The 16,350-nt window shown below is 48.2% G+C and overlaps 1 protein-coding gene across 2 annotated transcripts in view; it reads right to left on the reverse strand.

Annotated features, from left to right (window-relative positions):
• HVCN1 (hydrogen voltage gated channel 1) overlaps positions 1–16,234 on the reverse strand; it is a 27,838-nt gene extending 11,604 nt beyond the window's left edge. For both annotated transcript variants that reach the window (XM_006768914.2, XM_015567349.1), the window contains exons 1-2: positions 15,861–16,234; positions 11,272–11,311 (exon numbers count right to left, since the gene is read on the reverse strand). In XM_006768914.2, coding sequence (XP_006768977.1) covers positions 11,272–11,292 — 21 coding nt within the window. In that variant the 5' untranslated portion in view covers positions 11,293–11,311; positions 15,861–16,234. The remainder of the gene's footprint in view (positions 1–11,271; positions 11,312–15,860) is intronic.
• Positions 16,235–16,350: the final 116 nt, after the last annotated feature.

Consider the following 16,350-nt stretch of genomic DNA (forward strand, 5'->3'; position numbering starts at 1 on the left):
GCAGGGGGCAGCCGATCAATGATTCTCTCTCATCACTGATGTTTCTCTTTCTCCCTGTTCCTTCCTCTCTGAAATCAATATATATATAATTACATATAGTATTATGTCTCCTTTTTCCCCCATTGACCTCTCCCCGGCTACCCCCACCCCCTAGCAGATTCCCTCACCCCCCTACTGTCTGTGTCCATTGGTTATGCTTATGTGCATGCATACAAGTCCTTTGGTTGATCTCTTACCCCCACACACACCCTCCCCTGCCTTCCCTCTGAAGTTTCATAGTCTATTTGATGCTTATCTGTTCTGTATCTATTTTTGTTCATCAGTTTATGTTCTTCATAAAAATGTATTTGTTAAAAAAGAAAATAAAAAACACAAAGAAATGGATAGAGTTGACTCATCAAAACTAAAAGCTTTTCTATCTCACAGACACCCCTACAAAGTTAAGACACACACAGATTGGGAGTATTGCAATGTACTTAATAGACACAGATTTAGCATCCCGAATATATAAAGAAACATTACTTCAAAAAGACAACTCCGCCAAACCGGTTTGGCTCAATGGATAGAGTGTCGGCCTGCAGACTGAAAGGTCCCAGGTTCGATTCCGGTCAAGGGCATGTACCTTGGTTGCGGGCACATCCCCAGTAGGAGGTGTGCAGGAGGCAGCTGGTCGATGTTTCTCTCTCATCGATGTTTCTAACTCTCTATCCCTCTCCCTTCCTCTCTGTAAAAAATCAATAAAATATATTAAAAAAAAAAAGACAACTCCATGGAAAACTAGGTAATGGCTATGAAGCAGGTCACTTAAGAGAAAACCCAAATGGCCAAGATACTCAGCTTCACCAGCACTCAGGAAAATGTGGGGCGACATAACATCGCACACCTTTTCACTCCTCACATTGGCCAGATTTTAAAGCCTACAATAGCGAATGTCGGTGAAGGCGTGAAACAACGGGGTCTGTTGAACACTGAAGATAAGAACAGGCAGTGGCACCGCCATTTTTGGAAGCAATATGGCATTGTTTTGTCAAGATGAAGTTGTGTATATATCTTTCTTAACGATCTAGTGATTTCATCCCCAGATGGACTTCCCCCCAAAACTGCCCATATGTGCTCAAATCAATGACGTGCCCAAGAATGTTCACCAGAAATGTTCACCTGAATGGTGGGAGATAAATGAATCCTATTTGTGTGATGAAACACTATACAACAGTTAAAATAAATGCCTCTGTATGTCACTGAGGACATCTGCATGCACCCGGCCACAGAGATGACCAGGTCGGATCTCCCCATGCTTTCAGTGATGGGGTGGACCATGAGCTGCCAGGGTTTGCTCAAGGTCTCAGATAACCAGCAGCCATGCGCTGGAAAATAGGACTGAAGCTCTTTGATCCCAGGCCACTGTTCCTTCCTGTTCTGTGGTGCCTTGTACATTTCTAAGCTCCAAATTCATTAAAAGGACACCACCTCTTTCATAGGCCTTTCCCGAACCCCAATATTTTCTTAAGTGCCCTGAGACTGCAGGGCAAGGTTGCAGGTGATGTGTGTGGAGGGGATGGTGCTCCAAAAGGCTATATATATCCAGGAACCCCTTCGACTCCAGACTGCCCCCCCTGCCCAGTCTCCGGTATTGTTCAAGCACCGTGGGAGCCCCTGATTTGAGACTTCCTCCGATGCTAAGAGGCCCAATGAGAGCTTATAACCTCCCAAGAGGGAACCTTCTGAATCTGTCCCCTTCCAGGATCCTGGGGCCTGCCTGGCTCTCTTCTCTCCCGACCCCCACTACTCATTTCCTCTTCCGCCGTCTCCCTAGACCAGGCCTTCATCCTCTCACCCAGAAAACTGCAACAGCCTCCTTATCCATCTCTCTCCTTCGACTCAGTTCTTCCAGCACATTCTCCACCCAGCAGCCTGAATGGATTTTATAAACCTTCACCTCTGACCATAGCACCTGATCATATCACTGCCCCCTGCTTTTTGCTCTTTGAATAAACATCCAAGATCCTTCCAACGATATACATGGCCCTGCAAGGTTTGACCTCATCTCCTACCCCACAACCTACCCCTCCAATGGGGTAGGGGCAGTTGTGTATTAGTTCTCTCTCCACACTAGCATTTAAGCTCCATCAGGGCAGAGTGTGTGTCCCCAGAGTCTCACATGACACCTGACTTAGAAGCCCACCAAGCGCCTGTTGGCTGAGGGCCCTTGTACCCCATCTCCCATGTCGGGCTGCGACTCGTCTCAGGCTGGATCCTCCATCACTTGGTTCCCAGGGCTGGCCAAGGGTGGCTACTGGCCATACCTCCGCCCCCAAAACCTCCTGTGCTAGTCTGCAGCATAGGGGAGCCTCTGAGTGCTTTGCAAAAACCACATACTTTACAGAAGAGGAAATTTTTCATCCTGAAACCTTGCGACCAGTAAAAAGAAGCAACTTTTAATAATTTGGGATGAAAATATTTACAGCACCCAGCAGAGCAGAAAAGAACTCTGGTTTTAAGTTTAAAAAATCTGTCATTTCAGAAGCAGAAAAGTTCCAGAAAAGAGCAACCATAGAGCTCATCACGAAAATGTTGTGGGCCTCTGAAATCCACCACCCACCCTGGACGCCCCGCTCGAGTGCCCCCCACCACTAGCCCTGCCCGGGAGGAAGGACTGACTCGGTGAGTAAGGCAGAGCACCAACCTCAGTGCCTGGCCTGGAGCAGCCGCTCCAGAGTGACGGCTACTCTTCTTCAACATCGAAAACTCTCCTCTCCACTGCTCCGACTTCTTCACCGTCCATGAGTATATTTCACCTCTTGGCTTCCTGGCTGGCTGCCAGCCTCTGCAAACCCCCAGGCTGTTCAGTCTCACAAACTGTTGGATTTCCTTTGTGGCTTAAGCGACATTGAGTTGTTTCTGTCACTTACAAACCCCAAAATCTAGACCAGTAGAGTCCCTGACACTGGAAACTGCCCATCTCCATGCCCCCTGCATTAACCCTTACTGTCCCACTATATCCTGACCCTACTCTCTCTGGGGTCACCTTTAGATGGAAGCCCACAACGGTGGTTCCCATCTGCTTGACTGTACTGCATCCTGTCACCTGCTGACTCAGGTGTTTTTTAAAAATATGTTTTTATTGATTTTGAGAGAGAGAGGAAGGGAGAAGGAGGGGGGAGAGATAGAAAGATCAATGATGAGAGAGAATCATTGATTGGCTGCCTCCTGCACGCCCCCTACTGGGGATCAAGTCTGCAACCTGGGCGTGTGCCCTGACCAGGAATCGAATCAGTGACCTCTTGGTGCATGGGCCAATGCTCAACCACTGAGCCACACCAGCCAGGCTGACTCGGTTCTTTTTGACAATCTTGCCTCTTGATTTTTCTCCTACGGCTGGCCATCCTTCTCAGTGTCCTGTACCATGTCCCTGTCCTGCCACCTGGAGGCCCTGAGATTCTGACCCTGTCCTAGGGCAGGGTGACCTTCCCCTTTGGTGGTCTCAGCACACCTGTGTTCTCAACGCTGTGCATGTTCCAAGTCTCAGCCAGATGACGGGTATGCTGTTTGCTGCGACCCAAACTTCCCTCCCATATCCACTTCTTCCATGTTCCCCCAGGGCTTGGTATCACATCCACCCCGCTGGCCAAGCCCAGAACCCACAGTCATCCCTGGCTCCTCTCTCTCCCTCAGGCTCATCGATATATCAATGTAACCTCTTCAACATGGCTCACCCTCCACCTTCTCTCTTCCATCTAACCCTCTCCGATCGACAGGACACCTGCACCAGCCTCCTCATGCGGCCTCCTGGCCCCACGTTCTTTCTCCACACAGCGGTAGCCAGGATTCCCTTTCCCCACTGCCCACCTGGCCGTGTCCCTGCTCTCATCTACGCCGCCCCCTCTCCCCCCCGCCCCATGCCTGCCCACCACTGCGCTCAGGAAAAGGCAGAGCTGCCTGGGTCTCTGGGTCTCCCCAGGCCCTGGTGTTCTTCCAACCTCTGCCGCACTCCAGCTACACCGGACACCCCGCAGTTTTGAATAAACCGCGCTGCCTCTTGCTCCTGGGACTTTGCACAGCCTGTCCCCACTTGTCTGTCTCACCCCAGTTCTCTTTCAGGCCTTACAAACGTCTAGATTTTACCCCCCTGGGAGGCCTTCTTTAACCACTGCCTGCTGGCTTAGCGGCCTTCCTCTATTTCCCCACCATGCCACTTACCTGTGAGCACTGTGCCTCTTGGTTCTGCCTGTCTCCTGCCAACTCCGGGCAGCCCAGGCTCTTCCTCCCTCAGTCACAGGGAGGGGCTTCATAAATACCTACTAGGCGAGCTAACCAAGAGCTACCCCTCAAAGATAATCGAATCGCCGGCCTCCTTTACACGTGACAGGTATTATACCAGAACAATTACTACCTGGGAGAGACGAGATGGAGAAACACGTTCTCATGAAGGTCTATTTTTACAGGCTCTGAAGCTGCCATCTGTAGGAGGGGAAGTCCCTATGTCACGGTCATCCAACAATCAAAGAAAATGGCACTTTTTAAGAAATTCAGCCGATTCCCGATTCCCAGGGCCCAGCGTCCTCTAAGTCCCCATTTTCCCGTTCCCCTTCCAGAGCTCACTTTTGGGGACTCGATGTGCTTATTCATCCAAACCCCCCACCCTAAAAACTCCGAGACACAACAGCAGCGACATCTATTATTACTAATTATTAGTGATGTTATCTGTTATATTAGCGCATCACTAAGTTCCTTAAAGGCTCTATTTCATTTAAAGTCCTAACAACCCTCTGAGGTCAAGGCCATAGTTTTGGGTCTAGGTGAGGGAGGAGGCACGTCCGAAGTCACACACTTGGAAAATGGCAGAGCCAGGACCTGCCCCCCGTGCGGGGTGACCCAGAGCCCATGTGCTAGAACACATGACCAAGAAAAAGCCAGGCAGCCAATGACAATATATACCCCTATATGTCCAACATATGTATAATTGGAATCTCTGAATAAGGAAACCAAAACAATGGAACAGAACAAAGAGTTCAAAATATAATTCAAGAAAACATCCCTGGCCCTAACTGGTTTGACTCAGTGGATAGAGCGTCGGCCTGCAGACCGAAGGGTCCCAGGTTCGATTCTGGGCAACGGCATGTACCTTGGTTGCGGGCACATCCCCAATACGGGGTGTGCAGGAGGCAGCTGATCATTGTTTCTCTCTCATCGATGTTTCTAACTCTCTATCCCTCTCCCTTCCTCTCTGTAAAAAATTCAATAAAATATATTTTTTTAAAAAAAGAAAGAAAACATCCCTGAAATAAAAGACTTTCAAAAAAATACTTTTTTTGTAGGCCAAAACTGGTAAAGAGAGACAATTTCATGTGATTCAACCTGTAATATATACTAGTTTGTTTTTCCAATTCATTACATTGAGAACTTGTTCATGCAGAATTTTAAAAAATGAACAAAAAAGCATCAGTGATAAAACCATCATATGAACTCAAGTCTACCAGCTCTGTTCTTTCCAAGATGCTCTGCCAATGCGGGGAAGATATGCCAGAAAAGCTGGATTTTTAAGCAGAAAGAATGATGAGAGTGTAAGAGGCAGAATCAAGGTTCTGAGACGCAATTTTCCCTCCCTTAGCAGATGGGGAAACTGAGGCTCTATAACATGGCAACCGTCAGTTAATCTACAGGCACCTGGGTCTCCTGTCTTCTGGTCCAGGGGTCTTAAAACACACCCAGGCAAGGTCAAAGAAGTTGTCGCCAATCCCAGCCTTCTCCCCTTCCCCCATAGCCCATCCATCACTAAACCCCGTGCATTTTAGCATCCAAATGACCCTGGAATCTTTTATATACATATATATATTTTTTTATTGATTTCAGAGAAGAGAGATAGAAACATCAATGATGAGAGAGGATCATTGATTGGCTGACTCCTGCACGCCACCTACTGGGGATCGAGCCTGCAACCCGGGCATGCGCCCTCGACCCGAATCGAACCTGGGACCCTTCAGTCCTCAGGCTGACGCTCTATCCACTGAGCCAAACTGGCTAAGGCCCTGGAATCTGATAACTATGTCTCCCATCCCCTGCCAGGGCCCTGGCCCTGAATCCTCCTCTCAGGGGGAGGATGTACCAGCTCCCACGGCTGCCCCCTTCACTCCCCCATTCTCCTCAGCAAACATAACCACGTCAGGCCCTGTGCAGAAAAGGCCTGAGGCTATTGTCCTAGAAAGGCCTGCTTGGCCCCTGGCTGGCATCTGGGAAGTTGAGATTTTGGGAGGGTTCATAGCATTCCCTGATAGGAACCGCTCAGTGCTCCCACACTTTGTGTAAACAACGTAGTTTATGTTGCACACCTGCTTGCCTTCTCAGAGTCCGCCATTTTTGTAAGGGCTGGACAGAGTGCCTATGTGAGCAGCCCCCAGTGAAAACCTTGAGTCTCTATCGAGCTTTCCTGGTGGGCAACATCGCGCATGCGGAGTCACAACTCGTGGCTGGAGGTGTCGGGCATGTCCTGTGTGACTCCAGCTGGAGTCTGGTTTCTTCTGGGCTTCACCCCGGGTGCCTTTGCCCTTTGCTGATTTTAATGTGTGTCCTTTTGCTGTAACAAGTCATAGCCATCAGTCAAGCTGTAGGCTGAGTTCTCTGAGCTCTCCTAGCAAAACGCGGAGCCTGGGTGATGTCGGGGACCTCTGACACACTCCCTTATTTAAAACACTTCTCGGGCTTCCCACTGCTCTTAAAAATACAGACCAAGTGCCTTCCAGAGGCCCAGGCCTATTCTGCATGCTGTGGCCTCCGCCTGCCTATCTGACCTCACTTTCACCACCCTCTCTGCTGGGCCACAATGTACTCAGCAACACGTTCCTTCAACCACAGGGCCTTCACAATTTTCCCTTGCCTAAAACTCCAGCCCCTCTTCCACTGTGTCATGTGTCTTCTTTAACCCCCTTCAGGCCCTAGCCAGTTTGGCTCAGTGGATAGAACATCGTCCCATGGACTGCAGGGTCCACGTTCGATTCCAGTCAAGGGCATCAACCTCAGTTGCAGGTTCCATCCCTGACCATGCGGGAAGCAACCAATCGATGTCTCTCACATCGATGTTTCTCTCTTTCTCTGTCTCTCCTCCTCCTTTTCACTCTCTAACAATCAATGGAAAAATATCCTCAGGTGAGGATTAACAACAACAACAAAAGAATAACCCCCTTCGGGAGGTCTCTCTCAAGCATCCCAGCTCCAGACCAGCTACCACCCCCATGGCACTCACAAAGGGTCCCTCTCTCCTCCCCTGTGGAGGCAGGTCCAGCAGTTTCTGTGACTTTTGGAGTCTGTCATCCGCCTCAGGGCAGAGGCCAGGTGGGTTCCTGCTCAGGGATGATCCTCTGTGGCTAGAGGACTGTAGGTTCCCACTACAACTACCTGGAGGGTCCCAGCAGCATGCTCACCACCCCTGGGCCCTCACCCGCCCCTCCCAGCCTCTGGGCATCTGTGTTCTGAGGGATGCCTATTTTTAAAATCAGGGAAGTCTTTAAATAAGCGTAACAGTTTTTCCTTCTCTAGGGTGGGGAGGAAGTTTGAGGTTCACGGAAACCACCACCTGTGACGGCTGACCAGCTTTGGGGGAGGGGCCCCTGGCAGCCCAGGTGCCTCCCCGCCACACCCCCTCCGAGCCTAGCGCTGCACCATTTCTCTCCTTTTCCACTGGGGTCAGGATCCCTCCTTTCTTGATAAGCGTCTGATGATCGCGAGGCTGGTGATAAGACCTACAGCAGTGGAAATCGTAGTGATTACAACTAGAGTACCTGCCATTTCTGAGTTCCGTGCAAAGCCCTTTATAACACACGGCAAACGCTCCATGAAGTGGGGGCGTGAACCTCCATTTACAGACAGGGAAACGGGGAGCAGAGAGGCCAAGCAACATGCCCTAGGGCAGGGGTCCTCAAACTACAGCCCACGGGCCACATGCAAATACAAATATTGTATTTGTTCCTGTTTTGTTTATTTCAAAATAAGATATGTGCAGTGTGCATAGGAATTTGTTCACAGTTTTTTTTAAAACTATAGTCCGGCCCTCCAACGATCTGAGGGACAGTGAACTGGCCCCCTGTTTAAAAAGTTTGAGGACCCCTGCCCTAGGGTCACACAGCTGGTGAGAAACAGACCTTGTTTTCTGAGCCAGGCTGTCTGGCCCAGAGCTCCTCCTTTTGTTTCCAAAAGTATAGAAAGAAAACGAAAAGCACAGAAAGAAAAAATATGCAGTGATCCAGATAGAAATGAAGACTTATCGGGAGTGCGAATGAGTCATCGGGGTGACTCTATCCCCCAACATGTTAGCAGTGCTTTGGCCAGGACAGAGTTCAGGGCACCCATCTTCCCTGCCTCACAGTCTAACCTGTGGCTCTCAGTCCTGGCTGCACTGGAAACATAGAAGCTTTAAAGAACTCCGATGCCTGGGCCCCGCACAACAAGATTGTGATTCAGTCGGTCTGGGGATGGCCTAGGGGTTGAGATCTCCTGTGCGCAGCCCAGGCAGACAACTAGCACCACAAATGAACCCAGAGCCTCCAAAAGCCTCGTGAGAAATGAGCCAAAGGGCTACAAGGCTTTCTAAGCACCCCTGGTTCCCAGGTTCCCAAGAGGTGGGAGGTGACACACAATCATCTGAGATGAGGATAGGTCCGCTGATGGGCTGCAAACCCAGCTGACACTCGTGATCAAGTCCCCAGCTTCCCCCCCTGCTCCCCCCACCCCCTCGTCCCCCCGCCTCCCGAGTTTAAGTGTTCATTATAGTTGGGCACCCTGCCAAGTGCTTTCCATGCACAATCTTATTTCATTCTCACCACAGGTCTAGCAGGGAGTTATTGTTCCCACTTTACAGAACAGGAAAACTGAGGCTTGGAGAGATGGGAAGGGCAGAGAGGGACTCTGAGCCCCTCTCAACAGAGCTGGCTACAGCAAACCAGGTCTGAGTCATGGCTAAAAACCCCACCAGTCTCTCCTACAACACAGTTTTCCTCTCAAAAACAAGGAGAACTGAAAAAATTACAGAGCTCCTAAAAGCAATCCTATTAAAAGGTTTTAAAAAACACAATTAACTCCAGAAGATACTGAAAGGAACTGTTCTTTGAATCAGTTAAGAGGCTTATTTGCTATAAGTGGCCCTGGCCCAACCTTTCCAGCCCCTCACCATGCCGCAAGGCCAGGCTCACAAATGGCCCGTGTGATGACACACAAGCTGCTGACCCCCGAGGCCCCCAGGTGTGTCCTTGGTTCTGCATTCCCTCCCTCTGCCTCCCCTGCTGTGTCTGTGGCCAAACACCCACCTCACCCTGTGACATGTCCTGGAAACTTCCTAGCTTCATTCAGGCCCAACTCACCTTGACTCCCACCCCCAGCTTTCACCTGTTGTCATTCCCCCCAATGAGCAGACTGTGCCCTTAGATCAGCAGTTCTCAACCTGTGGGTCCCGACCCCTTCACAGGGGTCGCCTAAGGCCATCAGAAAACACATATATAATTACATATTGTTTTTGTGATTAATCACTATGCTTTAATTATGTTCAATTTGTAACAATGAAATTGGGGGTCACCACAACATGAGGAGCTGTATTAAAGGGTCGCGACATTAGGATGGTTGAGAACCACTGCCCTAGATCAATTTCTTTCAGTGTTAATACCATGGAAACATGAGCAAAAGGAAATAAATTCACAATAATCCCAACACACCAAATTTACCATCTACCAATTCTATCTACCTATCTCTGCCCCTAATCTATGTCTTTTACAATTATAATAAAGGACAACAGATAATGTTGTATTCTCCCCTCCCACTAATTATATGCATCAGACTTATTTATAATTTTTGTTGTTATATATTTTGTTATATATATATGTGTATATATATATATCTTTTAAATATATATATGTATATATATATATATTTTTATTGATTTCAGAGAGGAAGGGAGAGGGAGAGAGAGATAGAAACATCAATGATGAGAGAGAATCATTGATTGGCTGCCTTCTACACACTTCCTACTGAGAATCGAGCCCACAACCCGGACATGTGCCCTTGACCAGAATTGAACCTGGGAGCCTTCAGTCCACAGGCTGGCACTCTATCCACTGAGCCAAACTGGCTAGGGCTATTTATACCTTTTTAATGGCACAGAAACCTACCACAGAAAAACAGCTCTCACGATTGCGTTTTCTTTCTTTTTTTTTTTTTTAAATATATTTTATTGATTTTTTACAGAGAGGAAGGGAGAGAGACAGAGAGCTAGAAACATCGATGAGAGAGAAACATCGATCAGCTGCCTCCTGCACACTCCCCACTGGGGATGTGCCCGCAACCAAGGTACATGCCCTTGACCGGAATCGAACCTGGGACTTTTCAGTCCGCAGGCCGACGCTCTATCCACTGAGCCAAACCGGTTTCGGCTGCGTTTTCTGATTATTCCTCATTTTTAGCATTTTTATCACCAATGCTAAAACCACATTTTCTCACATTTTAGCATTTCTGAAACCTGAATGTGTTTTACAATTGACCAATTTCAGCACTGTGTCCCACTACATCACAGTAAGTGTCGGCACTGTTTCTTCTTCATAGTACCTAATGTAATGGTGGGTCTACAATGAACGGTGTCTGATGTGCTAAGAAATATGGTGCCATAAATTGTACTTTTTCCTTTTTATGGGTCATTTCCTTTCCCATAAGTGAGATGAGCAGGTTTGATCCTAGATATTTTCATGATTCCTGATACACACCATCATTTTTCCCCCAGAATAGCTGTGTGGCCCTAGGTGGTTTGACTCAGTGGATAGAGCATTGGCATACGGACTGAAGGGTCCCAGGTTTGATTCTCTCTCATCATTGTTTTTCTCTCTCCTCTTCCTCTTCCTCTTCCTCTTCCCCCTCCTTCCTCTTCCTCTTCCTCCTCCTCCTCCTCCTTCTTCTTCTTCTTCTTCTTTCTCTCTCTCTCTCTCTCTCTCTCTCTCTCTCTCTCCGCCCCCCCCCTCCTGTCTGAAATCAATAAAAATATATTTGAAAAAAAAAAGAATAGCTGTGTGGATGTAGGAATGAGGCGATTGCATAACCAGCATTGAGCATTTCCACTTGCTTTTCTGTTTGCCTAATTTAATAAGGAACTACAAATGAAGGAAATACGAACTGTTTCCATTTGCCTTTCTCTGATTAATATCAGTAACTAGAACTCAGTTATTGTTATAGGCGGTTTTCCTCATTCCTGTTGGAAACACCAAACAATGATCTCAAGGCTGGGAGGTCCCAGACGCAACTTACCTTTTCGTCCCGGGCAGACATTTTTCTGTCCTCTCTGGATCTGGAAAAGAAGAAAACATTTGTCCAGATCTGTCCTCTTGCCATCATATGTCTTAGGATGCAGCACTTTCTTACAAATATTTTAAAAACTTGATTAAGTATCTGAAAGTTGTAAATAATAAAGTTCGAAGTGTGTATAGAAGGACGTACATCCTGGGTACGTACCTAAAAGAATTGATACAGGCACCCAGTCAAATACATATACACAAATATTCATAGCCAAAAGGTGGAAACAACCCAAGTGTCCATTAACATATAAATGGATAATAAAAGATGTTATGTCCATACAATGGAATGTCATCCAGCCATAAAAAGAAACGAAATACTTTTGTAATATATATAAATATCAAATCATCGTTATACATCTGAAACTAATAGAATTTTGTATGTCAATTAGACCACAATAAAAAATTAGTTTAAAAAAGGAAGTACAGTCTGGCCAGTGTGGCTTAGTTGTTGAGCATGACCTATGAACCAGGTCATGGTTTGATTCCTGGTCAGGCCACATGCCTGGGTTACAGGCTCGATGCCCAGTAGGGGGCGTGCAGGAGGTAGCTGATCAATGATTCTCATCATTGATGTTTCTCTCTCTCCTCCTCCCTTCCTCTCTGAAATCAATAAAAAATATATATATTTTTAAAAAGTACTGACACATGCTATATCTACAAATCTCTAAAACATTATGCCAGACACAAAACATCACATGACAATGATTCCCTTGATATGCAATATCCAGAATATGCAAATCTGTAGACATAGAAAGCAGATTAGTGGTTGCCAGGGATTGGGGGGTGGTGGGGTGGTGAGGGAAATGGGAAGTGAGAGCTTAATGGGGATGGGGTTTCCTTTGGGGATGATGAAAATGTTCTGGAACTAGATAGAAGTGGTGGTTATACAACACTGTCGATGCACTAAATGCCACTGAATTTTTCACTGTATAGTGCTTAATTTCGTGTTATGTGAATTTCACTTCAATTACAAAAAACCCAGACACGTAGATTACAGTGTTGAGATTACTGTGGACAGCAGCAAAGAATCTAAATGTCCACCAACAAGGGAAGGGGTCTGGTGAAGTCGGTTAAGGTACATCTGAGCAGCGGGAGACCCCAGTGCTGCTAAACCTTCATACATGGATGAGGAAAGATGTGAAAAATATAGTGCCCCCATCACATTATATCACAGTGTGTAGCGTCTGATCCCATCGATGTGAAAACATTCATGTGCATTTTTCACAAGTTTGCAAGGATAGAGCCAAATTCCTCACAGTGGTTACTGCTGGAGAGAAAGGGAATGATGAGGGGGTACTTTCCTTCTCTCAGCTTTCGGACAGCCTCAACTTTTACAATGACTATGTGCTACTTCATTGTGCATAGTAGCACAATGACTATGTGCTACTATGTGCTACTATTTGTAACATAGTGACATATGCATGTAGTAAAAAGTTTAAATAACACAAAAAGATATGCTATGACAAGTTTCCTTTCTACCCAATCTTCTCAGAAGCAGCCACTCTTACCACTTTCCTATGTTGCCTTTGCAAGCACATGTATACTTATTCCTTTTCTCTTTCTTTTTTTTCCTTAAACAATCGTGAGCCCCACACTCAGCTCTGAACCTTGCTCATTTCCCTTTAGGGTGTGGCGGGCTGAATATTGGCCCCCTGAGGATGCACACATCCTAACCCCATTCCTCAGGACCTGTAAACATGTCACGTTACCTGGCAAAAGGGACTTTGCAGATGGGATTACGTAAAGGATCCCGAGAGCCCCAGTGGGCCCAATGTAACGAGAATCAGACATAGAAGGAGATGTGACCACGGAGGGTTAGGTTGGAGTCAGAGAGAGATTTGAGGATTTTATGCTGCTGCCTTTGTAGATGGAGGGAAGGGGTCATGATCCAAGGAATGCTGGCAGCTGGTAGAGGCAAGGATACAGATTCTCCCCTAGACCCCCAGAAGGAACACAGCCCTGCCAACACCTTGATCTTGGCCAACTGAGACTGATTTTGGACACTGACCCCCAGAACTCTAAGATAATATATTTATGTTTTTTTCAGCCACCAAATTGTGAACATTTGTTCAGCACGTAGGTTGTTTCCCAATCTTTTGCTGCCCCGTGTTCCAGTGAATAACCCTGCACCCCGTGTGCTACTTTTATCATTTAAAAAAATACCAACTTGAAAAAAAATTCACAAAGACTTAAAAAAATAAGGGGTTTCTTTCTCTCCCCACAGTACCATGCTAAGGGGCACTTAGAGGCGTTTTTGCTGCTTGATCGGCAGAGCAGTTTCTGCAACCAGCACAGTCTGACTCCATGGGTTCCTGTTCCAGCCCCTGGGGCCCTCCCTCTACTCTCATGAGATGGGTTCAAGTGGAACCATTACCACAAGTGAAGGTGAAGGGAAGAAGGAAGGTGCCCTGCAGATTTCCTCCCTTCACAAGGCAGGAAATAGAACTAGCACATCCGTTGAAAAGAATCCAGCTTTAATAATTCAAGCAACAGAAAATGTAATTAAGCCTATTTTCATCATTCCCAAAGCTTTTACTTTTTTAAAAATATATTTTACTGATTTTTTACAGAGAGGAAGGGAGAGGGACAGAGAGTTAGAAACATTGATGAGAGAGAAACATGGATCAGTTCCTCCTACATACTCCCTACTGGGGAATGTGCCCGCAACCAAGGAACATGCCCTTGACCAGAATCAAACCTGGATGCTTCAGTCCACAGGCCAACGTTCTATCCATTGAGCAAAACTGGTTAGGGCCAAGCAACAGAAAATTTAAACCTACCATGACCTCCCCATTAAAATAGACAAAACAAATAAAAATGAGAACACCCAATGCTCATAGGACTGTAGAAAAACTTGCACATATTGCTGGGGATAACTTTTTTAAACTGCCATCAGGTGGTAAGTGGCATGTGCCTTCAGAATGATCATATCCTTGACTTGACCAGTTTGGGAACTATCTCTCAAAGAAATCCCTTGATATAAAAAAACAAAAAAAACAAAATCAAAACACGTGCAATTTGGACAAAAAGTTGAAAGTGAAGTTGGTATTACGGCTAGAACCTGGAAACAGCGCATAGACCCCACGTTAGGGAAAAGCTCAGGAAGGCAGTGGGCAGTTAGGAGCAATGGCAATGATGAGGTCTGTGTAGAAATGTAGAAAGATTGCTGTTAAGCAATGAGGAGAACTCTGCATGGTTGCACACACTGCTTGCAATTGCACATAATGATCAGAACTATGTGCCAGGTACAGTGCTGGGTTCTGAAGAATCCAAAGTGACGAGGCAAGAAAAAGGTCAGGGCCCAGGAAGGCTGGCATTTGAGCTGGGGAGACAACTGAGGAACCAAGGAAACGCATAAGCAAGGTAACATCATCCAGGGCTGAGCACTGGAAGGAGAAACAGTAATGCATCCGAGAGCAGGCGAGCGTGGCCCCTGCAGTGGGGTGGGTGATCGGGGCAGACTTCTGAGTCTTTTATGATGGTCCCTGAATTGCAAGACGACCAGTCACAAGAAGATGGCAGGGAAGAACATTTCCAGGAGGAGGAGGAGCACGGGCAAAGGCCCTGAGAGAGCAGAGAACTCAGCATCTCCGAGGAGAGAAGTGTGGCTACAATGGGCAGCGGAGTGAGAGGAGAATCAAGACTCAAGCAGGCGGGATCGATGCTGAGGACCTGGGGGTGGGAATGGTCAAATACAGAACGTGCCGAGGGATCGGATCTGCTGTGGGCCTAGATGTCAGGACGAGGAGAAGAGCAGGTATGGGAGCAAGAAAACTCTGGGCTTCCTCCTTCTTGCTCAACCAGTGGTGGGGGAGGGCTTGGGGAATGCAGAGCAGTTCTGGAATTGTGTAAGCGGCAGCCTAAAGATTTTCAAACGCCTGCTCCTACCAGCCTTCCCTCCGAAGGGTCAGAGCAGGGAGAAGTTGCTACCCCAGCCTTGGTCTTACTCAAGAAGTTTCAGCTGCTGGCGGGGTTGTCCGGAAACCCTGCAGATCTCAGATAGCTGACTGACCCCAGGTTAAAGATGTGCTCTCAGACAGACCGCGATGGGGATGGAGGGGGTTACAGCTTGGTCCAGGCACTAGGCTAAGCCTTCACACCAATCATCTCATTTAATCTTCTCAGCCATCCTGTGAGGCAGGCCCCATGCACACCCCAGGGGACCCAGAAGGAAACTGAGGCATGGAGAGGTGAGGTCCCCTGGCTAAGTCCACAAGAGCCCCCTGTGCCCCAAGGAGGTGCTGAGTAAAGGCCTGGGAGCTCCTGGAGGGCGCTGCCCTGCTTCCCACCACTCCTGGAGTTAACCTGGCGCCAACCACCATGCTCACTTCTCAAACCCCTCACCCAGGCGAAGCATGTGCTGCTCTGGGGGTTCTTCCTGCAGGGACAGGCTGGCTGGCTCATTTCCGCCGCCTCCTGGGATTACCGGCCCCCACCCCCACCCCACCCCGCACTGCCTCTCCCCTCCACTTCTCTCCCTGCAGCCCAGGTGGGGGTCAGGGCAGGGCCGAGAAATACACGGACTTAGGGGTTCACACCAACCTGGGTGTAAGTCCTGGCTCTGCCTCCTTTGAGACCCCAGGCAAGTGGCTTGGCCTCTTTGAATCTCCGCTTCTTCACCTGTGAGAGGGAGATAAGGGTGGTACCCCCTCACCTGTTGCTGCTGCCTGGCGTGTGACCAAGTGAAGGCACCTGTTCCAAACTCCAGACAAAAGGGTAGCTCTTCTGCCAACTTCCAAGGGGGGTAACTGGGGACAAGAGGGACTTCTCCCAGGTCCTGTGAGTGTCCTCTCCTGTCCTCCCCACCTATGGACTCTAGGACCCCTGGGCAAGGCAGGGGTTCCAGGGCGGAAATCACTGCCCGCCCCGCGCGCTGGGAAACGCTAGAACTGCGGGCACCTGAGGACGGCCTGGACCCCCGGGGTCCCAGCAGGATGGCGGGGGTCCCGCTCTCCTCGAGGACTCGGGCTGGGGCGCAGAGAGAAGGGGCTGCGCATCGAGAGGGGGCGCGTCCCGCCCCGGAGCACCGACC

Source organism: Myotis davidii, unplaced genomic scaffold, assembly GCF_000327345.1.
Source record: "Myotis davidii unplaced genomic scaffold, ASM32734v1 scaffold223, whole genome shotgun sequence".
NCBI classification, from domain to species: domain Eukaryota; kingdom Metazoa; phylum Chordata; class Mammalia; order Chiroptera; family Vespertilionidae; genus Myotis; species Myotis davidii.